This window comes from Crocodylus porosus, unplaced genomic scaffold, assembly GCF_001723895.1.
Source record: "Crocodylus porosus isolate Cpor-Errol unplaced genomic scaffold, CroPor_comp1, whole genome shotgun sequence".
Classification (NCBI taxonomy): Eukaryota; Metazoa; Chordata; order Crocodylia; family Crocodylidae; genus Crocodylus; species Crocodylus porosus.
This window is the reverse complement of record NW_017728900.1, coordinates 106,064-131,858: the sequence shown is the minus strand read 5'-3', so window position 1 is coordinate 131,858 and position 25,795 is coordinate 106,064. Positions and strand designations below refer to the sequence as shown.

The window sequence follows — 25,795 nt, the reverse complement described above, 5'->3', positions numbered from 1 at the left end:
GGTGAGGTGGGGATGTTTTACCTGTCTTCTGTGCATTCAAAAAGTCTTCCCTTTTCTATATATAAAAATGGGTTTTACAGACAGCATTTATTGTCAGCCTTAAGCACCCATGACAATAACGCCTTGCTACTGCTGAGTGCTTGCAATATGGTAGATGCACTAGCAAAGCCTCTTCAGGAAGATGAAACTCAGGACCAGAGAATAATTATTTTGCCATCATACCTGATTATCAGTTCCTTGAACACTGTTCGGCCAGTAAAACCCATCTACCTTACAGCTTCTGCTAGTTTAGTGGTTAACTAGGAGCTGTCATTTTTTTTTTTTTTTTTCACACTCCAGAAGTAGGTTGGGAGGACTTGAGTGTGGACTGAGCCTGAATTTAAACCAGAATAAAGTGTAAAGTTGCAGAATAAAAAATAGCATCTAAAAATACTTCAGATGCAAGAGAGCTAGACAGGAAGACATAAGTGGCCATAGATTTGTTACAAGTTATTATGCAAGAGACTTCATGAGCCAGAGAATTCCCCATTTCCAACTAGTTTCATTCACTACGCTCAGGTCTGAGGACTGGAGGTCCATTGGAAATGGCAGCTGATGTGGAAAGAGCTCCAGAGCTGTCCCAGTGTACCTTACTGAGGACTAGAACCTCTGTAAGGGAGCACAGGCCATGGATCAGTTAGTTTGGACAATTTGGTATATACTCCTACATGTAGGAGTCCATGCACTGCTTTTAGGCTCACAGGTATTTGTAAGCTAGGGAGACCATTCAACATGGAGATCATACACTAACTTATACACTTTCTCTGAAAAAAACTTTTTCTTATGTTTAGGGATCTAAGCTAGTCTGACTCAGTTGCAACCCCACACCCACCCTAACAGAAATCTGGAGGGGGGGGGGAATGTATCCCCCCTGCCACCTCCTCACCACATTGTGCTCACATCCCCCTTCCTCTCACATCCATCCACTACCTCACACACTGGGGGCTGGGGCCAGGGCCAGGGCCTGGGGAGTGAGGGGCAATGGTGGGGACAGGGCACCGGCATATCAGGGCTGTTTAGAGCCACAAAGTAGAGGGAAGGACAGCCACAGCTGGACCCATGTCCTAGTGAGTGGAAGTGGTGGGCTCTGGTTTTTCATAATAAAAACACCTCAAAAAATGAAATGCCAAAATATATAGGTATTTATAATTTATTTTATTATAATAATTGAGGTACTGGTAAGCTTCCAAATTGCTAGAAAATCATAAATATCAATAAAACATTGTGTTCAACTGATAACTCTATTTTTTAGTGGCATTTCATTTTAATTGTGGAAAAAGTATGGATTTGGGGGTTGTTTTTTGGGGGGGGGGTTAATAATAATCAGAGAATTTCAGATTTTTTTTTTTTTTTTTAACTCAGAAGAAACCAGGATTCCTGCTTATATTGCATCATTCTCTTCTTTAAAAAAAACGCAGCAGGTTTTTGTAACACTTATAGCTGAAAGGTAAGAAGTTAACAAAGGAAACTACCAAAGTTAAACCTTCCAGAAATGCTGAGGTATATCATCTAGCACAAACAGTAAATAAAACTGCGCTAAAGTCCAGATCAGCGGAAAGACATATCATACTATCAATCTTCCTTCTACCTTAACTCAAAATGAGCATAAATTCATTACAGAGTTAGAGAATTAACTGTGGCAAACAGACAGGCCAAGGAAATTTGAATCCAAGTCCAGGCAACCTCTAATTTAAGGGGATTGGGTTTGGGTTCATTTACAGCTAATAAGCACGGAACTGAATACTAGTTCTGGGCTACTCTTTGGAGAAAATGTTCAAATGACTTCATATTCAAGTCCATCAGCTGTCTCTCTAGCTCTCCCTCTTTATGAAGCCATATATCATTAAGACTTCCTCCAAAGCTACTGACAGTTAAAAAAGGAGATGATGATGTACAGTTGTGTTTTTTGAAGCCATCAATTAATCTTGAAAAATTCTTGATTACCAATTTTTATTGCTGGCCCCAGGTTGCAACATTAGCCCTGTCACACCTACCATGAAATATCCAGTGAACAGCACCTTGGCCTGGGGATTAGATAGTCTTTGAAGCCTGTGGCTTAGAACAACTGCACTTCCTACAGTTTATTTGGTACAAACCCACAAAACTCAACACAGCCCCCCCGAGAACATCTTTGGCAGCAGCCCTCACAATGACAGTTTTCATACCTTTCCTCCTCTGTGGATGTGGTACCACACAGAGGTGCCCCCAAAGTCCACGTGGAAATCTGTATAGCAGCCCTTGACGCTCATCAAGCAGTACCTGACAAGAGGGCAGGAAGAAGAGATGAGTAGATAAAAACTACCAGACCCTGTCTCTGGTTTTAAAACTGTCACTTTTGACACTGAAGTAAGGGGATAAGGGGGGAGAGAATGACAGGTACTTGGAACTGCTCAGCTTCTGGGATATGCTCTGAGCAGCTCTTGAAGCTAAATGCTACAATGATAAGCACTTAATAACTGTCTATTGCTGGAGATAGCTGACAACAGCAGGAGAGTTCACCTTGCATTTACATCAAATCCCCACAAGAAGCTTTAGCAGAAGCAAGAGGAGAAAGCGGTTTCATCTTCATCCTCCAAGTGACTCTTGGAGATTCCATTTCTCATTGGTCCAGCCTCAGTGGCTGTAGCAGGACAGTAAATACTTGGCCGCTCACCCAATCCGAGACACTGCATTGGAATAACAAGCTGTACAAGTTCCTCTGACGTGCAGAGAAGACAGAAGAGCTTGTTCATGTGCCCTGTCATGTAGGGGGCTGTACAGGGGTTGTTGGCATTATTATAATTTTAATACAATTTACAAAACAGTCCTGAGGGGCAGCTAAAGGGAGGAAGAGTCCCTCAGTTCCTTTTCCTAGGAACAGGCTACCACCTCCTATCACATTATATCCTGGACCCTCTGCCCCTACTGGAATGGTGGGTGCAGGGCACAGGTGTCTCACAAAGTCACTTACTTCTGCACCTTGGGATACTGCATCTCCAGAATGGCATTCGTAGACTCAGTCTGACTCTCTTTCAAGTGTCTTGGCCACATGTTGTCAACCCAGTCAATCAAATCCACCTGCAGCCAGAGAAACAGTTGGTCCAAGTGTAGGTAAAAAGATCTCATTTCCATTCCTCACCCAGAAGATCACAACAGCTTAAAATATTGTTATAAAGCCTCCTAACCCCACAATTTGTCACTTCTGCAGTGGACCCCTCTGAGCACTAGTATTCTCAGAATGGAGTTCAACCAAGACTATTCATAGCCAGTTTGCCAGCACTGTCATTCTGGACTTGCAACAGACTTCAGAGAATTCTGTGCAGTGTTATCCAGCCCCATCACAGAAGCATGCTCCATAAAGTAGCTTTTTTGTTCTAATCCTTTTGTCTGCACAGTAGCCTCCAAATGCAAATGGAGAGTAAACAGTGTCTGAGCCTGCAGAGAGCCTGAAATAAACTGCTGAGGTGTTTAATTCCTAAACAGAAGAGCAAGGTCTCACAAAGATATGATAAAGATAATTTGCCCCTTTGCTCACTAATGAGCACACTGCTAAATTACTTCTGGTACCTTTCTAAGAGCCCTAACTGCCTTATCCAGGCAGCTAAAGTTGCCAACTTCTCCCCTCAGCAACTTGAACATGGCAACATGCATTTGCACTGCAACATTATACAACCCATGGAAAGTTTAAGAGCACAGCATATAATTTGAATACCTAAACAGGGCAATGACTGTGTTAACTTTTGTTTTTAATTTGATGGTTAGTTTTTTTTAAAAAAAATGAAAGTTCTGAACTGACTCTTGATCTCTTACCATCCTCAGTGAAAGCAGCAGAACCCAGGAAGGTTCAAGTGCAGAGTTCAGGATACTCTCTCTGGTATTCCAGCCCTCCCTCTATACCTCAACAATCAGCCTCTGCTGTCCACTGCCACTCTGCACCTCCCAGTTGGCTACCTGTGCTTTTCACTTACAGTGGAGCCAAAGCTTAATGTATGAGGTATGACTGGGTTCTACATAACAAGCTCCTTAGCAGTTTAGTGCACAACAGCTGACTGGGAAATCAGGCACTGCTTGGAAGAGAGCCAAGGTCTCACCAGGCAATGGAACCAGCTAACCAAGATGAAGCTGGGAGCCAGTGACCCAGTCCTTCCCCACCACCTCTTCTCAGACTAACAAATCTGTCCACTGTAACTCAAATTTGGATATGATTTCTTTGTTTTGCAATTGCTTCTAAAGAGAGGAGGTTACTACACTTTCCAATTAATCCTCTTTATATACAATAGGTTCCACTTCTCTAATGGCAGGATGTCATTTCTTAGTAGTATGCTGAAGATTTAAACATGATTACTGTACCTTTTCTGTGAGCAGGGAGGAAAGCTCCCAGGTCATGCTACCCAATTATTTCTGCTTTTCTCACTAGTTTAGCAAGGTCTGCAATGGTAGATTAGCTTAAAGCCATTCACAGGGCTCTGGTGTGATTATAAAGCTTTCCTCTTTGGGAAGCCTCTCTCTGATCCAAAGGGCATAACAAAGAACTAAGGGTGCACGGTGGAAGTGCTGCAGGAGAAGACAACTCTACTGACCGTGGCAGGTCTCTGCACCAGGTTTTCCAGTCTGGTGTGGCTGAACTCCAGGCTGATGACATTGTACAGTTTCTCCCGCTCCTCCTCTGGGGTCTCATAGTAGCGTGCCCACTGTGCCATGGACATCTCAATGTCCCTCTGCGTGTTTACGTCCATGACATCCACCATCCGCCTGCTCCCTGCCACAACAAACAGACATCGCTATGAGTGACTGCTGTGCACAAAGAGCTGCTAAGAATAGGCAAGCTAGGGGACAAGACACACTGCCTTCCTGGGGGATGAACTCAATAACCCTACCCTGCCAGTAGTCACCAGGTCTGTCCTCCACATCCATGCCAGGACAGCCAGAAACAGTCTCCGGCTCTCTGAACAAGAGACTACTGCTGAGCTGCTTCAGGTCACAGAACAGTCCCTTTCCCTTGCCAGCCCCATGTATATACCTTACAAAATACTTGACCTTTTGTTCAGGTAAGAGCTGTATGGGCATAAACAGCTGTATGGCAAGGGAGCCATAAAGCCTTTCCTAACTCATGGTACAAAGTATTCAATACCCCAAACTGTTCCCTCTATGCTGGGGTGTCAAACATAAGGCCCGTATAGCTGTATGATCTGACTCACAGGGCTTCTGGACTGACTCTATATGCTGCATGTGGGGTGCAGACTGAACCCAGCACTGCAATACCCTGCAAGCAGCACAGGGGCCTAGTCTGAGGTGCACACTGCATGTGGCACTATGCAGGACTGGCCTAGTGCAGTACTTTGGAAACAGCTTAGATCAGGCTGTACTGGACCCACAGAGCAGAGCCAGTTCTGGAAGGGGCCCCATGCAGCACATGCCCCGGACTGATTCTTTGTGCTGCATACAAGGCACGTGGCCAGTTCAGCCCTGTACGTGACCAGATGAGTTTGACACCCCTGCTCTATAAGCCACCCCAGATTCTCCTTGAAGGTCATTGTGATAATTTTGTATAACATTCAAGGCAGAGAAGGGATGTACTTACCTACATAGAGGCGCACGTCATTCACACTGAAGTCAGGATCTGGCATCCTGGAACACAGACAAATACCTGAGACAAATGCTGAGGCATAATCCATGGCTAGGAGAGCAGAGGCAGTTTAAAAATTGGACAGATTATCTCCAGAGTGTGAACTGGGAGTTTATACTGTATAGCAACCTTGATAAATAAAGAGCTTGTTTCAGAGAACTTCAGCTTTCATTTAAAATAGCTCATCTATACTAAGGATATGTGTACAGATGTAGTTGTACCAGGGCAAGCTCCCAGTAACTTCCAGGGCAAGCTACTTACTAGATTTATGCAGCATTATTTACCATGAGTGTGGGTAGTTAACTTGGCAGAAATAGTACTTTGAAAGGCAAGATCTAAACCTTTCACTCTCATGGTTGAAGAGAACCTTCAAACTATGATTTGAACCAGAAAGTGTTGCCTGACAAAGTCACAGTGCTTTAATCATACCTGCTTGGCTAGAATGGTGCGAATCCCTGAGGTGAGCACTACTACCAAAGTATGCTGCGGCCAGTAAATCTTGGTCATCGTAACGGTGGTACTAGTTTTACTACCTCAATAAAGACTGCATTTCTCACCACTCTACTGAAGTAGCTTAAATCTTTAAAAAATAAAAAACAATAAAACACTACTAACCCCAGATCAAGCTGCAGGAGGCCTGAAACTGCTTCTCTTCAGGGAGTGGTTAACTTAGGTACCATCCTTAGCTGTTTCACTGCTGATCACAGTTTATAATAGATGGTGGATGCATTAGATCAGCATACTAATGGCACTAGAAGCCAGGTGGTACCTGGAGCATACCTGTTAATTTCTGCCCCCAAATCAGGGAAAAGTCAAAAGAAAGGAACTTGTTTGGAGTTCTGAACATGCATGCAGCCCAGTAAGACCTCCAGGGCATCCACAATCATTTGCAACTCACTGTAGCAATTTCAGCAGTCACAGGACCTTCAGCCCACTGATTATCCTACTTTTACTGCTCTGTGTGATCCATTGTCTCAGATGGGAGCCCAGTATTGCCAACCCCACTGCATCAAAAATCATGAGACAAACTCTTAAAAAAAGCAAGAGATTTGGTATGTAAATCACAAGATGCTTTTTTGAAGCGTGTGGAGAGGTTTATTTGTGAAGACTGTGGGTCAGGAATGAGGGGCAGCAGCAGGTCTGGGGGGGAGGGGCTGTGCCTTGGGAGTGAGGGACGGATACACAGACAGACAGAGTAGGGTCATGGGTCATGCAACAGTTGCGGGTAGCTCCATCCAGAGATGTGGGAGGGGTATGAGGGTGGGTAGCTCCCTATCACTGCACAGACCCCCAGGGAGACATGGGGGGCACATGTCCCCCAGTTTCATACACGGGGCATAGGTAGGCTGCCCACTGCAGGCTGGGGCTCTGCGCCAGCTGCCTCTGCCCCAGAAGTCTCACAATGCCAGCATGCCTATTATTACCCACCAGGTGGGCAGGGGAAGTGCAGCATGGCCAGCACGCAGCTCCCAGGGCAAAGTTTGCCCTGGGAGCTGTGCGCTTGCCATGCTAGATGTCCCCTCACCCTGGTGGGTAGCAGGAGGCATGTGATGTCACATGGCAACCAGGGCAAAGGCAGCAGGGCACAAAACCCCAGCCAGCAGCCTGCCTCGCCCACATGCACAAATATGGAGGGCATGTGCCCTCCATGCCTCCCCTAGGGACCTGTAATACAGCACTGCCCCTAGCAGAAACCCTGTCAAAATAAATTTATATCCCAAAAGCACAGTAAAATGCACTTAGCCTTAGCTACCAGGATTTGATCCCTGTGGCTTGGGTATAAGTAGCAAAACAGATTCTGAACTATCTACTCCCTAGACCACCACCCACCCATAAAGTTAGGGGGTGAAGAGGAAGGAAAAGACTACTGCGAGGAAGGCACTTAGGGGATCCTGCTACAGCTTCCCTAGTCCAGGCAGTGCCCCCCTTGGCTGGAGTCACCTCCCCAACCCTGATACTTACTTTATTCCAAGGCCTTCAGAGTTCTTAAAAATCAGAGGATCTCTCAGTCCACCCCGCTGGATGTATTCAACTGTGAAGTCTGCCATTGGGATAAAAGACAAGAGTGGGTAATTGTTAGGGGGAAATTGTAAAGGAGATATTGGGGGTACAGCCAGTGAAGGAGGAATATGGCAAAGACAGGGCTTAAGCAGCCACCCCAGATGTGTGTGAATTTGGTTTGCTCCAGTGCTCTAATCAGCTGTATATATCCTGCCACAGACACAGGCCATGCAGGCAAGCAGGATGGGATATGTTGGTTCCAGCAGCTGGGTCAGGCAAGCAAAGGAATAAGGCTTTGTTACTCTCATTCCCCAAACAAACTCAGTGAGGCAAGAGAAGACTCAAGACAAATTACTTCCACTCCCTCCAGTGCTTCATACAGAGCAGTTGTATGATTACAGATATGCCATGTAAATCTTACATGTTCCCTTTTTACCCAGGTCAACCTCACCTATTTGCTCCCCCCGCAACTATTTACTTGACTCCTTACTGCTGAGCAAGCAGATACCTTACAGAAGAATAAAAACAGGACAAAAGGAAGTAAGAAAGTCTGAACCAGAGCTTGAAGGAGCTGGGGGAGGGAAGAGATAGGACACAGAAGCAATCCACTCAGTTTCAAAAGAACAAGTTTAGCTGCCAACACATTTATCTAATACTTCCAAGCTAGCTTGCAGCTGAACAGACTCCCAAGCTTTCTCCCATGAAGCTTCTCTCTCTATAATATCAGAGTTCATATTAATACCCTGATAGACAAGTAGTTAGTCTGCCCTATCAAGCAGTAAGGGCCCTTGGAAAACACTGACTATATGGTCCGTTTGCAGGCATGTTTTGCCCCATAATTTTATTGGCTTCATAAACTAGACAGGACTCTGGGTGGGAGTTAAAAATCCACCAAGGGAAGGGGAACCAACCTTTGCCTTCCATGAAGACGACAAAGGTGGAGTTGAATTTATTGGTGGAGAGTTTCTCCTCCAGGTCAAACGTCCTCTTTCCTTCGATTTCATCATCTGAGATGCCATCATCTTCATAGCGCCGTCTCATCGTCCCACGCTGTGGACAGAACAAACGGGAAGATGAGAATAGCTGCATACAGTGCGGTACAACCAGCTCATTTTCCCAGCTGTTGCAATAACCTCAGCTCTGATGCCTTTCTGAAAGATGCAATCTAGTTTTACAACGAACAGTTAAGTCAGTGGTCTGAGGGAGGACTTATTTATGGCCTCCATTACACCACAAAAGAAGATGCCACCATTCCCAACCAAGAGTAGCAACTAGCTTAGTATTAATCTGGGGCATCTGTTCCCCAACCACTTTTGATCAGAGAGCAATTGTTGTAATCAGTTCTCAGATGCAATTGCTGTTCTGACCATCTCTAAACTTGCTACTGTCAAACTATTTCCCCGTTGCCTACGAGCTCATGCACTCAGGCCAAAAGGGGGAAGAGAGGTGGATAGACTACTAGTATTTACAGGCACACGTTGCCCATCCCTTAGTTGTCAGCACAGGTGAGGGATGGAACAGTGTTCAAGAAAAATGGGACCAACGCAAGGGAAGGGGAATCAGATTTCAACAGTTTTATTTGGGCTTTTATAAGTGCATTAGCATTTTGTATTGGAACAGGAGAACCACACACTTTTATTTAATGCATTTAAATTTCATTAAGTTAGCTTTCACTAGAAAGCTAAAAATTTTAAATGTCATATCCGTAACTGCTACCGAAGACAGCATCTGGGTCAGGACTCTGTAACAGGTATTTCTGCTAAGAACTGAAGGGGTTGGTGGACGCTTTCGGCATCAGCATAACTCAGTTCATACTAGAGCAAGTTTTTAAAACACCCAAGTAGGTGGATGGGGTTTCTGTAACTCTCAAGGGTTGTTTAAGTACTTTAGAAAAACCTCATTTTTAATTCCAAGAGAATAAAGGAGTTATTTTCCAGAGAGATGATATATTTCCTGCATGTACCCCTCCACCATTCACTTAGCCTTAAGAGTGAAGGAGACAGAGTCTTCAGAACCTTGTTTTGTACACAGTTTGTATTTATTCCAGGAAAAATGGCACCCCTAACTCAGAGGCCTAGTGAGCTACTGGTGACATTTCTGCTATTGCAGATGAGATGACAGAAGATAGGCTCCTCCAGACAGGAACATCTGCCAGCAAAGGGTCATACACATTTGGGTAACAAGATAGATATAGGAGAGATAGGTTGGCTGGGGCAAAGTGAGGCTTGATATTTATAAAACACTGATCATTCAGAGTTACAGAACTCTGCGCAGGCAGCACAAGGTGAGGTACAATCAGGGGCCTCTTTCTGCTTCAGGTTCATTAGCCCCATCACTTCAGTGCTCATCAGCAAGACTTTCCATTTAGACCCTGAACACAGTTTACAATGAGATCTAACTTTGTTCTACACCACCCCTCACTACTGCCAGCTCTATTCTTCCTTGCCTTAAGTCCTCTTTTCCACACCCTTGCTCCTTTTAATTCAGGGGCGGGCAATTATTTTGGGCGCAGGCCCCTTACCCAGTTTTGGCAAGCTGTCAAGGGCCACATGGGTAGCCCTGCCCCTTGACAGGTGCCATGCCCCCTGGTCACCATCTTGGGACCAATGTCTTGGGACCAAGGTCCCAGGGCCAGCACCAGTGGGGACCAGAGCAGGGCACAGGCTGGCAAGGGTCTGTGGAGCCAGGCTAGGCTGCACCAGCAGGGAGAGGGGGGAGCTGGCCTGGCTCTATAGAGTACCTGCTGCCCAGGACCCTGTATGCCTGCCACCTTGCTCTAGGCCCCACTGGCACTGGCCCTGGACACTGGTGTGGGCCCCACACTCCCGCGCATGCTCACTACCAGTGCCCCCCAGCCCCACAGTACAGGCAGGGGGCAACAGACAGCCCCGACCCCCTGCTTGCTGGCAGGGAACGAGCTGGTGTGTAGCGCGGGGAAAAGCAGCCCCTCACCTGCCCCATGGCCAGTGCTCCCTGCTGCAGCCACTCACAGCCCATGTGGGGCTGTCCTGAGCAGGGACAGGCAGCCTCACACAAGTTGCAAGTGGCTGCAGGGAAGGGCAGCAGCCACAGGGCAGGCAAGGGGCTACTTTTCCCCACCCACAATCAGCACTAGCTCATTCCCTGCCAGCAAGCAGGAGGTCAGGACTGTGTAATGCCCCCTGCCTGTACCACGGGGCACTTGGAGTCAGCACCAGCTTGTAACTGGCAGCTGCTGCCAGTCTGGGCCCAGTCCCAGCTCTGGGCTCGCCCACTGGGGCTGTCTGCGGCGGTGGCAGCTGCGGTTCCCCCACTTGCTGCGCTGGAGCTCACGAGCTGGGCAGCAGAGGCAGTGGTGGCAAACACTGCCCAGTGTGGCAAGTGGAGAGGGTGGGCACGAGGCCCAAGCTGGCAGCAGGGCTGGGTTACAAGCTGATGCTGTGTGCAGGGGAAAAGCAACCCCTCACCTGCCCCGTGGCTGATGCCCTGCAACTGCTTGCACCGTGCGTGGGGGTGTCTGTGCCTGCTCAGGACAGCCCCGCGCAGGCTGAGAGTGGCTGCAGCAGGGAGTGCCAGACATGGGGCGGGTGAAGGGCTGCTTTTCTCCATGCTCCTTCCCTGCCCTTCCTCCCCCATCCCTTACCTGAGTTTTTGGTGTGGTACAGCCATGTGGTCCCAGGCCAGAAGCCCCTGCTGGACTCCTGGCTAGTGGGGCAGGGACGGGAAGGACCTGCTGTTGTAGGAGCCTGCTGGGCTTCCCCTGGGTCCTACTGCCCCTGGTCCCTGTCATTTTTGACAGGAACCAAAGACTGATCAATATTAATTTTCTAAATTTTTTTAGGGGCCCCACAGGCTGGATAGAATGGCCTCATGGGCCAGATTTGGCCCACGGGCCATATTTTGCCCACCCCATTTTAATTTATTCCCTGGCACCATTTAAGAGGCCATAGCAAACAAAACATAATGCTTAAAGAGCTACAATATGGCATTTGCCACTGATGGAGTAGGCTGCCCTACTTCCCCACCTAACCCAGTTTGTTCCATCTAGACTAGGACTGTTTAACTGGCAGCCCACAGAGTTAACATGCAGCCCACAGGCTCCTGCCTGGCTGTCACTTTGCCCACTGCATTAATGGCAGCCTTGGCCAGCATCCAGGCTCCGCCTTCCCACCTCCAGATACTGGTTCCTGCCTCTGCTCCTGAGGGCAAGGCAGTGCAGCAAGAGAGGGCCAGGCTATGTACTCCCCAAAGGAGGGAGCCAGGTTGCCCATGCTGTGTCCTGAAGGTGGGCTGCCTGTGTAATGTATGCAGCTGGGCAGGGAGTGGGTGTGCTGTACATACGGCAGGGGGAGAGGGGAACTGGCTGTGGGGAGGACCAAGGTGGCCAGCTCCCTGGAATCCAGAAGCTGGACAGCTCTGATCTAGACTAAAAGTGGCTGAGGCAAGAGTTATTATACCAGTCCTTGTTTACATATGAATGCTGTACTGGTTCGAAATTAAGATGCAATTCCTAATTTATTGAAACCAGAGCAAAAGGATGTTCAGACACTCATTTTGGTTTCCGAGTGAATTATTCTGATTCTGTTAGCAAGTAATTTACAGGCTTGACCTAACACCTTCAAGAACATGATCAATTTACTAATTTGTTTCCTACCATCAAAGCCAGCAAAGACATTTATACTGTAGCCACTGTTAATACTTCATTAACTTAGTGTGGCTTTTAGAAAAGCTGACAGAAATTGAAACAAAAAATGGGCATGGATATTTTTTCCAACAAGCCATGTGACAACCTATAAGCAGTGAATGAAAGTAAATGTTTCCTCATTAAATTTTTCAAAGCAAGTTTAGTTCTCTACTCACTTGAGCTGGAGATGATTAAGAGCTCAACTTTAAACTTTTTCATGCATGTTTATAAGACTGTCAAGCCACATTTTAACAAACACTAAAAATATTAATAACATTCTTTAATAAACTCTAGACTCGTATAGAATGCAATAAAGCGTTTTTATTTTATGTAAATGATATTTTAGGACAGGGTGGGCAATTATTTTGGGTGAGGGCCACTTATTGAGTTTGGCAAGCCATCGAAGGCTGCATGATAGGCAGCCAGGGGCAGATAAATATTCGTTTTCTAAGTTTTTTAGGGGCCCTGTGGACCACATAGAATGGCCTGGTGGGCTGCATCTTGCCCACCCCTGTTTTAGGATAAACTTTGCTGAAGTCCATCATGTCTTTAGCTATGTGAAACAAAAAATGAAAGAAAGCTCTGCTCCAGTTTTGCATACTCATTACTGGGAACAGCACCTACTATGAACAGTTCTGCTCACTCAGTGACTCCTGTTGCTACTAAACATTACACCACGCATGTTATATCAGTACTGTACAAGACCAATAGTCTAACTTCCTAAAATTCACCCTGACTTAAAATCAACACTGGATCTCTCTCTCAGTTATGCAGAGCAATAGGTTCATCAAAAATGTTACTGGAGAAGTTTGTGGCCTGTATCATATAAGCCCTCAGAGGAGATGAACCTAAAAATCTATGAACAAATTAACACTGTGTGTACTGTTCTGCATGCCACACATTTCACTTTATACAGTTGAAGCAGATAAGGGTCTCATATTACATAGTCTTCGACAAAGATTGTTAACTGTAAGCAACAGCATTTGTAGTGCTAAATCCAGGGTTTGTCAATAAGTAATGTTTCTTGCCTTCCAAAATACATCTGCTTTTATGTATATTTGCAAAGATTTGCTTTAAGCCTACCTCTTCCAGCTCTACGTGCAATACTAACCACTAGTGGCTAATGCACATTAGGAAGTTTTTAATGGATGCACCGAAGCAGCTGCATTATTGCTAAAAGAGTTTGCAAGTTTCCTGGCAAGAAGGCCAGAGCTACAAACTGCCAAGCAGTGATGTACTTTTTGCGTATGCTTCTATTCAAAATATTTAAAAAACTACTCTGAATGATAAGTCTGTGATCCTGCTCCCCACCTGTCTCCCATTTGGAGGGGTTGCCAGGACTTGAACCAAGTCATAAGAGACACTGTAGTGATTGGCTTTTCACATCATGTCTACATTGCAAGATGCACATTTACAGCATGCCATCTCCTGTGAAAGGGGAATAAAAAAAGCACAGCTTCTCTATACCCTTTGGGAACTGGCTCTTCTCCCCAGGACAGGTCAAAAACAAAATTCCCAGAGTAAAGGGTAATCAGATACGATCTTTTTCTCAGTCATGTTCTGGGAAAACAGGCTTTGAGATCACTCCCTGCCTAACACTCCACACAAATAGGAAGAAGCACGACTGAAGTGCCTGAGCTCATCTCCACCCCAGATATGCACAAGCCTTGGAAAGGAAAAACCTTTACAGAATAAGTTTAAAATCTGTTCAGACAGGACAAACATCCTATCAGGATACAAGTGTGCTATAAATCTGGGACTTTCCTGAAGAGCCAATGCATTAGTCACTATCCAGAGTAGGGACTGGAAGGACATTTATAATCTAGCTGCTGCAAAGAACCAAGCTCTAGTTCAGACAGTGCACATTTCAACTTCTGCTCACTGGGAAAGTAGCAGATCTATAGATATTAAGGATCCTGACTGGTGCTCCCAACCCCACATTGAAAGCAAACACCAGACGAACAATTTCAGTTTCCTCATACATGCCACTGAATTATTTGCCTACAGTTGAGTTAATTCCCTCTCCTGAAGATGGCATAAAACAGCCAGGACAGCTGTATTTCTCAGACAACCACATCTGAGTTATGGAGTGGGGGTGTAACTTAAAATAGTGGCCTGAAGAGCAAGACAGCGCTCAGGAAAACTTAACGCAATGTTTTTAAAGGAGACCTGGCTGTAGAGGAGAATAATGTAGACTTGTGCCTTTTTCCTTATAAAAATCTGAAGTTGAATGCAGGAGATGTAATGTTTTCAGTTGCTTGTTACTGTAGACTTCAGGCCCTCTCCAGCCTGGAAAACTGTCCTACTGGAGTCTAGACCAGCGAGTTTCAGGAGCAGCTCCCAGCAGCAGTCACAACAACTGAGCAGCAAAGATAGAATGGACAACACTTCAGTGGCTTCTGGTGACTTTAACAACCAAGGTCTGAGGGTAGCCTTTCAGTTAGTTTATTCCTCACTAGCAGACTCCAGGGAAGCCAATGACACAAAAGCAGTCAAATGCACTAACCAAAAAGGAAACCTCCCCTCCAACACTAGATTAGAGTAACTTTAAGTATTACATGTAACACTAGGTTGACGGTATCCCTTTAAATAAAGCATTATGGCTACAGATGTCAGCACACAAATCTCTATGTATTCATCTGACCAGAGGATGTGTGCACTGAAGTACAGTGTGCTGAGCTCTGCAGTCTGTGGCCCATGCCAGAACACAAACTAGGAGGAGGGTGGCAAACTGCAGATAAGGCAGTGGACTGCAATCTATCCAGGACCAGTTAAATCATTGGTTCCCGTCTATGCCAATAAGCTTTTCTTCCCAAATTGCTCAATATAAAAAGATCTCTGCTAATGTCTGCCAAAGCAGTTTCTAGTACAAATTGACAAAGACCATGAAATTAAAGCAGGCACAGTCATTTATGCTGGAAAAAAGGAATTTCTTGCAAGCTAATTCCTACAAAACTTATACAGAACAGCCCCAACTCACGCAGAAATGAACACGTTAACTGAAAGGAAACCAAGGTTTTACCTACACTAGGATTTAAAGGGATGCTAGCAGGTCAAGGTAACTAACCCAGACTAAGAACTTCTACAACTCAAACTGACTTGAGAGTAATAGTATTTTATGACATACATACATACGGAGGCTATATACTGTTCCACTATAACCAAGTAGTAGTCTCCTGTGGGCTGTAGCACTTTATACAAAAGGAAAACCTGGAAAAGACTAGTGCAGGTTATTCTATAATACAATTATTTGTCTTCAGGTATTAATTATATTGAGCTGGGTAACTATAGGTGCTGACAGACATGGGGAAGAACAAACAAACACACACACACCCCTTATGGGAAGCAGCACCACATTACTTCCGAGCTCCGCCGCATCTATAGAGATAGGGCGCTTCCGCAGGGCTTCGTGGCACTTTTGGCTAAAGCTGATTCAAATAGCTATTGGATAAAAGTGCCAAAAGAGCTGCACTAAAGTGCTGGATCTCTGCAGATGTTGGGAAAGGTGGGTGCAACTAATGTGCTGACTCTTCTGGGCATGCACAAGGCTTGGCATGAGAGCACACCAAGTTTAAAGTAGAGCACTGTGGTACTCCCTCCCCCACGCCCATCTGTTAGCAGGCTCAACTAGCCCGTGCAAAGCATAAGTATGGTCACAATACACACTGAAGTTAGTTACAATACAGAGAACTGAGCCTACATTTGCCAGGTGATAGAAGCAGAACTTTTGCTCTTTGATTCACTCTTTTCTTCCTGCTTATAGCACCACTACTGCAACTTTGCGTATGGACACACTAACAACTGACCGGTTCTCAAAATGTCACTGATGGGAAATTAGTTCACAACTGCTACAGCTCAGAGGTGTCCACTCATGCAAGTGCCCTTGTGTTCCAAGTGGAGTGGTCACTTTAGGTGTTGAAGTACTGTCGCTCTGACACCCGTGGGTGGGACTGAGCGCCCAGCCCAGCATGCCTCACAGGCAAGCAGGGTGGGAGACAGAAGTACTTGCATCCATCCTCTGGGGAGTCCCAGGGGCTGGGTGACCTATCACTTTTCTGTTTTTTCTTCTCTTCTAAAGAAGAGTTCAATGAAAGTTCAGTAGTTTATGTCTGACTGAACCCTGCAGTGTGCCTGCCTGACTTGGGGTGGGTGGAGGTTGAGGGGGAATGGAAGGGGGAAAGAGTGCTTAGATCCATGCTTTGGGATTCCCAGAGGCTAGGGGGCATGAGTAGGGTGCAAGGACACATCTGGTTGTTAAAGATACTAGCCAATTGCCCATCAGGAATGATGGGGGGACGGGGGATGCCAGCAGGGATGGAGTACCGCCACCCACTACCCTGTGCCACTGCTGCCTTCCAGAAGCAGGGAACAGCTTTCCAGGAAGCAGGGCTAGCCTTGACCCCCACCAGCCACATACCAGAAAAGCCAGATGCAGCAGAGGGTGAGTGTGAGTGAGATGTGATGCAGTGTGGGATGTCTGGAGGACTTACCAGACCCTGTCACAGTGCTTGGTGTTCACATGTAATGCTGGACCTGGACTGGTATATTTTGAACTGGTTTAAAAAACTGTATTTATATCTGATTTTTCAGATATGCTTTTGAACCATTCCAGGAAGCTTTAAACCAGTTTAACAGACTTTCAGGTTTAAACCAGGTTTAAGTGCTATGTTTATCAAAGCCCTTTATAAGAAAGCTCCACCCTCTGGCACAAAGAATTTTCAGACAGGTCACAGTAAAATTCTCCCATTTCCCTTATGACTAGTAAAGAGGTGTTTCCCAGGATGCCAAGAGGCATCCTAGTCTCAGAAGACTGATGAAAGGGCATTTCTCTGCAAGACAAATTGGACTTACACAAGGACCATCCCAAAGTCTAATGTAATATTCAATTGATAAGGTAAGCTAGAGATAGCTTTATGCACCCCAGTGCTGAGACTTTCTTTGTTCCCATGGGCAGAGAAACAATCTTTCTGTTCAGCGTGTGTACATCATTTAACACAATGAGCCCCGTGGACTGTGGCTGGGGCTCCTAACCACTACAACAATACAAACAAATAGCACCAGATATAAGGAACTCATACTAAGCCAGTATCACAGTGCTTCTCAGCCTTTCAAGACAATAAAAAGACAACATTCAAATAGTGCTGGGGAGCAAGAAAGATTCCAATTACTACACCACTGCAATCTTGAATATTTCTTAGGGTCCATCTAAACTGCGTCTATAAGAATCATAGTCAGCTCTCTACAGTAGTCTCTTCATCTCTTCTCTGATGCATGATTCAAAAGCAGTTCACTAGTTTTTGGTCTTCACTTTCTCCTCTGGGATTTTAAACTGCCCATCATCTGGGATACCATTCCCCATTCCTCTAAGATAAGGCCTGTAGAATAGAAGAGCTGCCTCTTCATTTGTCCCTCTTAGCCTGAAAGTCCTTATGCAGCAGGACATGCAAGTAAGACCTACCCCCCTTCTGTTGCTACTTTGACACTTTTGCCCAACCAGTTAATTGTTACACAATTAAGTAACTGGCCAATAGCTGATAACAGCAAGGGAACTATAAGGAAAAGCTGGGACATAAGATGCTGACAAGCTTAAATATCTCCTTCAACACATGCTTTGTAAAGGTTGCACAGACTCTTCCAATGGTAAGAAGGCCATCTAGATCAGAGATTCTCAGTCAGGGTGCCACACAATCCTTTGAAGGCTGCTGCAGGAAGTGTAAGGAGATAAGATACTTCCCTGTCTCCCCTGGGCAGCCCCTCCGCAAGGAGGTAAGCACTGAAATGAATTAACTACTTTTTGAAATGGGGTGTGACTGAATTCATAGAAGTTATGGAAGGCTGCCTTGAGTCTAGAATGGTTGAGAACCACTGGTCTAGACATTCAGTTTCTTCACAGGACCAGCCAGCAATACATATCTACAGCCTATCCTGGTATAGGGCAAACAAGGAGATTGTTATGGTGTGTCCGAGTACCTACAGATCTCATCCTTGTGCTCCCCTCCCTATTTTCAACTTAGTTTTGTGGCGCTGCTTGTACTGGCATCAGTGCACAGCTTACCAGACTATTTCTCTGCTTGAACTGCTAGCATATGAGACAGTCAAGACCTCAAATATCAATGCCTATGAGACCATCCTATGCATTGGGTACAATACAAAGCTATTTGGAGCCTTCTAGTGTCCACTCTCACAGTGCAACAGGAGTGAAGCATAAGCTAAAAAAATAAATAAATAAAAAAAATCAGACTGTGGTTGAGGGGCGCATTGCAACCTATTGCACAGACAGGGAAGGTATGGGCGTCTGAAACTTCTGACCCACTTCAGTCCAGTCCTCTCTAGACCCCTCAAAGCTACACAACCTAACTAGACCCACTCACTCATTAAAGCAGAGTCCTGTTGTACCTCTCCATGTCCGATGGAACTCTCCAGTCCCCTGCCATCTTCCAGCTCTGTAGATGATCAACTCCTTCTGAACATACACTTCAAGTAGTGAAATGTTCCCTGCTTCCCTCACCCCCTAAACATCCTTCATACCACATTCCTCATATCAGAGCAGGCTGCCTCTGCAAATGTTGCATAAAGTATGCCAAAAGCCAAACCAGACTCCATGTATTGATCACAGCAAAACCTAAATTTCATCCCCAGTGAAGTACTTGCTACTTGAGTGTTTGAGAGAATTTTGCACTTTATAGCAAGAATGGTTTTAAAGGTCTGCTTCAGTTACATTAGCTCTCTGCAAGATCTCACTAACACTGACACTAATGAAAGCTCATGCAAAGAAGATCTAAAGAGGAGCCCAGGACAATCCACATTATGTTAGGACATCTGGAGGGCCAAAACCTCCCCGCAGTTATTCATTCTCCCAGGACTCACAAATCAGGGATTCTCATCTATTATATTTGCCCTTCACTGTGTCTGGCTCTACTGGGTAAAACCCATTTACAATACAGGAAATTAAAAACACGGCAATTGTTTCTGCATTGAAAACAGCTCTGAAGCACCTCCTTCTTGAGCTGATCCTTCTACCATAGAATCACAGAAATAGGGTTGGAAGGGACCTTGTAGATCTTCAAGTCCGACCCCCCGCCTGGGTGGGAGAAAAAAAAAACTGGACTCAAATGTGTCCAGCCAGGTAGGCATCAAGCCTCTTCTTAAAGATCCCTACGGTAGGAGGCAGCACCACCTCCCTTGGAAGTTGGTTCCAGCTCCTAGCCACCCTAACTGTGAAGTAGTTCTTGCGGATGTCTAATCTAAACCTACTCTCCAATAATTTGTGTCCATTGTTCCTTGTCATGCCAGGGGGCGCTAGGGGAAACAGCGTCTCCCCCAAACCCTTCTGGTCCCCCCTAGTGAGTTTATAGACAGTCACCAGGTTTCTTGTGAAGACTGAACAGGTTTAGGTCCCGCAGTCTTTCAATGTAGGGTCTGCCCTGTTGTCCCTGGATCATGCGGGTGGCCCTCCTCTGGACCCTTTCAATGTTGTTCACATCCCTCCTGAAATGGGGCGCACAGAACTGGACACAGTACTCCAGCTGTGGCCTGACCAGCATCGCATAGAGGGGGAGGATCACCTCCCTGCTAGAGATGCACCTGTGGATGCACGACAAGGCCTGGTTAGCCCTGCCAACTGTGACCTCGCATTGTCGGCCCATGTTCATCTTGGAGTCAATACTGATTCCAAGAACCCTTTCTGCCTCCATGCTCTCAAGAAGGGAGTTTCCCATTCTATAAGTGTGCTGCTGGTTTCTACTGCCTAAGTGCAGCACCCTGCACTTGTCAATATTGAAACGCATCCTGTTTATGTTAGCCCACTCCTGTAACCTATTCAGATCTTGCTGCAATCTTTCCCTCTCTACCTACCTGCCATCTAGACTTCCTAGGGACAGCATGGATAAGCCACTATTTTTTCAATCATTTTAGATTCAGGGCATCCCACCATAACACTTTTTTAAAGTTGGTGACACCCCAGTGAGAAATACTGCTGCTGCCTTGCTTTACCTCAGTGGTTCTCAACAGGGGGTCCTGCTACAGCAGCCGAGTAGAACTGCCCCATGCACCTTGCGCACAGTCAGGTAAGCCTGAAGCAGGCAGGAGTACCTGCTCTTGACACAGTCCTCCTTTATGTGGCCCCTCACTTCCTCCTCTGCACCTGTTTCCAGGACAGTTCTACCTGCTCTGTGCACCGGTTTTCCAAGAGAGGCTCTGCAGGGCTGGAACAGGTTGGGCTGCAGGACAAGAGCTTGCTCCTGCCTGCTTTAAGCTTACTGGATAACTCTGAAGTAGGGAGTGCATGCTCAGTAATGCAGCCCTTCCCAATCTGGCTGTGCAGGAGGCAGCTCCACTTGGTCTTAGTAGGGCACCTGCACTGCTGCACCTCTGAACAGGTCTCTTAGCACCTCAGTTGAGAATCACTGGGCTAAGCTAACAATAGGAACTTTTTGCTTTTAACACCTCCCTTTTCAAGCTACTTGTGTTTTCCTGGGCTTAAACCCATCTCAAATGAGGAATGGAACTGGTGATTCAGATGGATACAAGGTATGAAGATTCTCCCCACCCCCCATTTTTATACAAGGTCATATATTTAAATACAGACCAAGATGGCCTTTTGCTCAAATAACCTCACAAATTTTAGGAATGAAACTGGTGAACACCACAAAGCTTTAGTCACTTCCTGCTTTGTCTGTTGCAATCCCCTATATGGCCTTCCTAATATCCTCTATTCTTAAAACTTCTGGGAACCTAGATGATAAACTCAGGTGCTCTGCAAGCAGGAGCATGCCACACTTCCCGCTCCCAAGTCAATTCCCTAGATAATGTATTATGACATTCAATTCAGAATTAGTCTCTTGATTCAAAATGTTCCACAAGTATTTCCTTATAATCTCCTTACTTCCAACATGGACACACAGACCTTGTCTACACTGTAGAGTAGCCACTACAGTTCTGCTGGCACAAGAGAGAGTAAAAGGATCATGTCCTGGCACACTGAAACCACCAGCATGAGTGCTGCTCTGCCAGCTAATTGTGTGTCATGCAGTGATTTCTACCAACAAAAGCTGCCTCTATGCTAGAGGACTCTGATACCACAGTTATGGTGTCAGACGACATACCATGTGTAAACTAAGCCTCTACATTCTGAATCAAACATTTTTCCTTCAAAAGAACACTTACAGACTTTTCTGAGCTCCCTCCTTCAGAGCTTACCATTACATCTCTAGCCTACAAGACAGCAGCATATAAATCAAATAAATGAATAAAACCTCACTGTCTACGTATTTATAAAGCTTCACCTGTAACTAGAATGAATAGTTCAAGGTTGACATCCCCATCTACCTCTTGCCATGTTCACTTCATTGTAATAGGCTAGCACTCTATATATCTCCTCAACTTGCAAATTATGCCCAGAGCAGAGTACAGGTTTGTCTCACTTAAATTAGACTTAAGTATCAATTTTTAACCAGCCACACAAAAATGCCTCTGAATCCCAACTGGAGCTCTCACACTTTACAGTAGGGGTGGGCATAAGGCAGATCCACCCAGCAGCCAAACTTCATTTCCCACCAGCCCCTGCTTGTGTGGCTACCACCAGTTTGCATTGAGACAGACCCCAGGAGCAGCAGGGCCGTGACAGTGTAGGTCCAGGGTTTCCATGGAGACCGGCCCAAGTGATGCTGGTGCAGCTGGGTAGGGAGCTGCTCCGGAGCCAGGACAAGCTGTGATCTACTGCCTGCATGCCCCTGCCCACCTGGGTATGTGGGCAGCAGGGCAGAACTGGCATCTGCTGCCTACATGCCCCTGCCCAAGATGTGCAGGCAGTGGATTGCGGCTCTTCCCTGGCTCCGGACCACGCTGTCACCACCACACGATCCTGGCCCCAGCCCTGGAGCAGCTAGCTCCCTGCCCAGCTGTGTGTCCTGTCAGTGCTACTTGGGTTGGTCACGAACAGACAACTGAAGAAACAGCCAGGCCTTGGTTAAGTAGCTACAGATTTGCTATGGGGGTTCTCAGACATGAACCTGACTTGCTCAGATGCTCTGACATCCACATGTAAATGTCCCTTCCCCTTATCCCTAGGAAGAATCCTCTTCTATACAATTGGGACCTGAAACACAGAGATTAAGAGACTAGCTCATGGCTACACACAAAGTCTGTGATAGTTAGTAAGGATCCCCAGATCTCTTAGCTCACCTAAACCACAATATTTTTCCTCCTTCACCCCTCCCTCGAACAGCTATACTCTGCCTCCAGCCAGGGCTCCTGGATCGCAAGGACTTGCTTTATAAAGCCAAATTAGTGCCTTTTCTTGCACTTCTGATTTTGGCAGCAATGGGTGCAGTAGCCTTGCATTGTTTTCATTCTTCCCCTCTTTAATACTTTTATAATTTCAGATCCACTTTTCCTGTATGACATCACTGTTTTTTTCCCCCTCTCTGGCTACTAGGATACCTACACCCATCTCTGCAAGGTGCATGCTACTCTACTCTTTCCCTGTAAAGGGCTGCTCAAAGGACCTGCAACTGTAGTGTAACATCATTACCACTACCCTGGTTTTTACCATATAACCAAAATGCCTGGAACTATAATGGAATTAATACAGCAGCACTGTGGTATCACTATCCAGGTTGGAAAAGGACAAGGAATCAAGGGGAAAAAGTGTGTGTGTGGGGGGGGGGCAGGGAAGTTTCACAGTCCTTCACATCAGGAACCCAGGACACCTTGCCAACTACTGCATATATCTGAATGTTGTTTTTACCCTAGCGGGCAGCCTGACACAGGGACAAACTTACAGGTTGCTAATTTTAGCAGCACTTAACACCCCATACTCTAAAGGAGATTGTTGGAAAAACAGCCATACTAACCTGTCCAGGTGCTAGCAGGTTTTGCAAAGGGAGCCCCATAATAAATGCAGCAGATTTTGCCTTAGCATTCCCCACCCCCACCAAGCTAACTAACAACCTATAGCAAGCAGGTCACACTTTGGGTGTTTATCCAGAATAGGACAGGCTTGAGCACCAGGCTCATGAGTTAGCAGGACTCATCAGAACCTGGAGACCTTCCAGGGTTTAAAGTTCCAGGAGGGATTCCTATCACGAGCAGAGCTGGCAGGGTTTCAAAGCAAGTGGGCAGAGCATGTGGTTTGTACTTTTGGTTGTTTAACAGATAAAGACCATGGAGCTGTTGGAAAATTCAAGGGTGGCTGAGAAAGCCAGGTCTGTTTTTTCAGCACCTGATGGCTGAGGAAGACTCCAATAAACTACTTCTAGAGCATATGGTGACAGGTGAGAGGGCTAACCCTAGACAACCAGGCTGAATTTTTGACGAGGTCACAAACCAGTTTTTGGCTGCTGCTGCTCTAATGCAAGAACAGAGCTTCCCACCATCCTGTGCACCTGCTGCCAGCTGCAATGAATTTCACACCTTTTCCTAACATCATCTATTTCCCAGCTGGCTGGTCACTTTTGAAACATCTTGCCTTCAATCCAGCAAGTAAGGAAGTAACAAATAGAAAGACTAAAGCAACAGAGTTAACACAATGTAACCTGCTCCCTTTTCTGTTATTGAAGTGTTCTGTGTCTGAACAAAGACCCTCTCCTTTGCAATTCTACAGCCTCTGCAAAAGCTAATTCTTCTGACACTCATAGGAGTTTAAGTTATTGAGGGAAGTCAGCTCAGGACAGCTAACATAACCTTCATCCAGTAACATCTCAACCTCCATTTTCCCAGGCAAAGCTGTTGGAGGATAGTAAACAAATCTGTACATGAGAAACAGCACACTAAAGTACAGGTTCCAATAGAGCTTGAAGAAGGTCTTCTGCAAGAGTGTGATGAGGATTTTTTTTTGATAGAGATGGCAGAGAGGTCAAGTGGGGGAAGCTCTTACTGACTTACTGCTTACAAACAAGGAGGAATTGGTTGAGAATGTGAAAGTGGAAGGTAACCCGGGCGACAGTGACCATGAAAGAATACGGTTCAAGATCCTAAGGAGAGGTAGGAAGGAGGGCAGCAGCATAAGGACACCAGACCTCAAAAAAAGGAGAGTTTAACAAACTCAGGAAACTGCTGGGAAACATGGCCAGGGAGGCAAGTCTGATGGGAAATGAAGTCCAGAAGATCTCGCTGTACTTTAAAAGAAGGCTCTTTTAAGAGCACAGGAGCAACCTATCCCAAGGTGATGGAATAATGGGAAGTGCAAGAAGAAGCCTGCCTGGTTAGACAGCAATATCTTCAATTAGTTGAAACACAAAAATGAATCCTATCAAAAGTGGAAATTTAGTTACAGGACTAGGGAACAGTGTAAGAGTATCAAAGCGGGCATGCAGGGAGAAGATTAGGAAAGCCAAAGTACAATTTAAGATGCAGCTGGCAAGAAACATAAAAGGCAATAAAAAGGGATTCTCTACAATTATGTCAAAAGCAAGAGGAAAAACCAGAGAAACCACAGGTGCCTTCTGTAAAGGAATCTAGTTACAGATGATGCAGAGATGGCTGAAGTATTTAATGCCTATTTTTACTTCTGTCTTCACAAAGAGGCAGCGACCAGATAATGGGTGCAGTTGGTAGCAAAGATAGAGGAGGCAAACAGTTTTGAGCAGCAGCAGAACACATTAGATTAGCTAGATGTCTTCAAGTCAGCAGGCCTGATGGGATGTACCCTAAATGAATTGGCTGAGGTAATTTTAGAGTTCTCTTTGAGAACTCATGGAGGAGGCGTGGGGTCCCAAATGACTGAAAAAGGACAAATGTGCTCCTCTTTAAGAAAGGGAAGATGGAAAACCTGGGGAATTATAGACCAGTCACCCTGACCTCTATACCTGGAAAGATAACGGAACTGGCCCTCAAGGTATTTACTGTGAAGCACCTAGAGAAGAAAAAGGCAAATCAGAAGGGCCAGCATGGATTCACCAAGAGCAAGTTATACCTGACCAACCCGATTTCCTCTATGTTAAGGTGACACAGGCTCTATCGATGGGACGAGGGCCAAGGATGTGATATGCCTTGACTTTAGCAGCATTTTTGACATTATGACACTCTCATTAATAAACTAAGGAATTACAGACTGGATGGAAGTATTGCAAAATGGATCTACAACTGGTTGGATCATCACACTTAATGAATAGCATCAATGTCTGGTTGGGGAGAAAGAATAAAGGGAGGTTCCCCAAGGATCTGTCCTGGGTCCAGTATAGTTTAATATCTTTATTGATTATTTGGATGATGGGATCAAGTGCATACTCAGCAAATGTGCATACAACACCAGTTGGATACAGTTGCACTCTGGAGGGTAGGGCTAAGATCCAGAATGACTTGGATAGACTGGAACAATGGTCTACAAATCAATCAGATGAGATTCAACAGGGACAAGTGCACAGTCCTGCACTTGGGATGGAATAACTGCCTGCACAAATACAGACTGGGGAATGGCTGGCTAAGTTGCAGTACTGCAAAGAAGGATTTGGGCCTTACAGTAGACCAGGGGCAGGCAATTATTTTGG

General features: G+C 45.8%; 1 protein-coding gene across 2 annotated transcripts in view; it reads right to left on the bottom strand.

Annotated features, from left to right (window-relative positions):
• KDM2A (lysine demethylase 2A) overlaps positions 1-25,795 on the bottom strand; it is a 69,762-nt gene that overhangs the window by 30,365 nt on the left and 13,602 nt on the right. Inside the window, exons 1-7 of one of the 2 annotated variants that reach the window (XM_019556631.1) lie at positions 23,635-23,641; positions 8,557-8,695; positions 7,607-7,685; positions 5,600-5,646; positions 4,599-4,777; positions 2,990-3,096; positions 2,205-2,298 (exon numbers count right to left, since the gene is read on the bottom strand). In XM_019556631.1, coding sequence (XP_019412176.1) covers positions 2,205-2,298; positions 2,990-3,096; positions 4,599-4,777; positions 5,600-5,646; positions 7,607-7,685; positions 8,557-8,686 — 636 coding nt within the window. In that variant the 5' untranslated portion in view covers positions 8,687-8,695; positions 23,635-23,641. Of the gene's footprint in view, positions 1-2,204; positions 2,299-2,989; positions 3,097-4,598; positions 4,778-5,599; positions 5,647-7,606; positions 7,686-8,556; positions 8,696-23,634; positions 23,642-25,795 lie in introns of those variants that run through there. The other variant, XM_019556630.1, reaches the window with a different exon arrangement.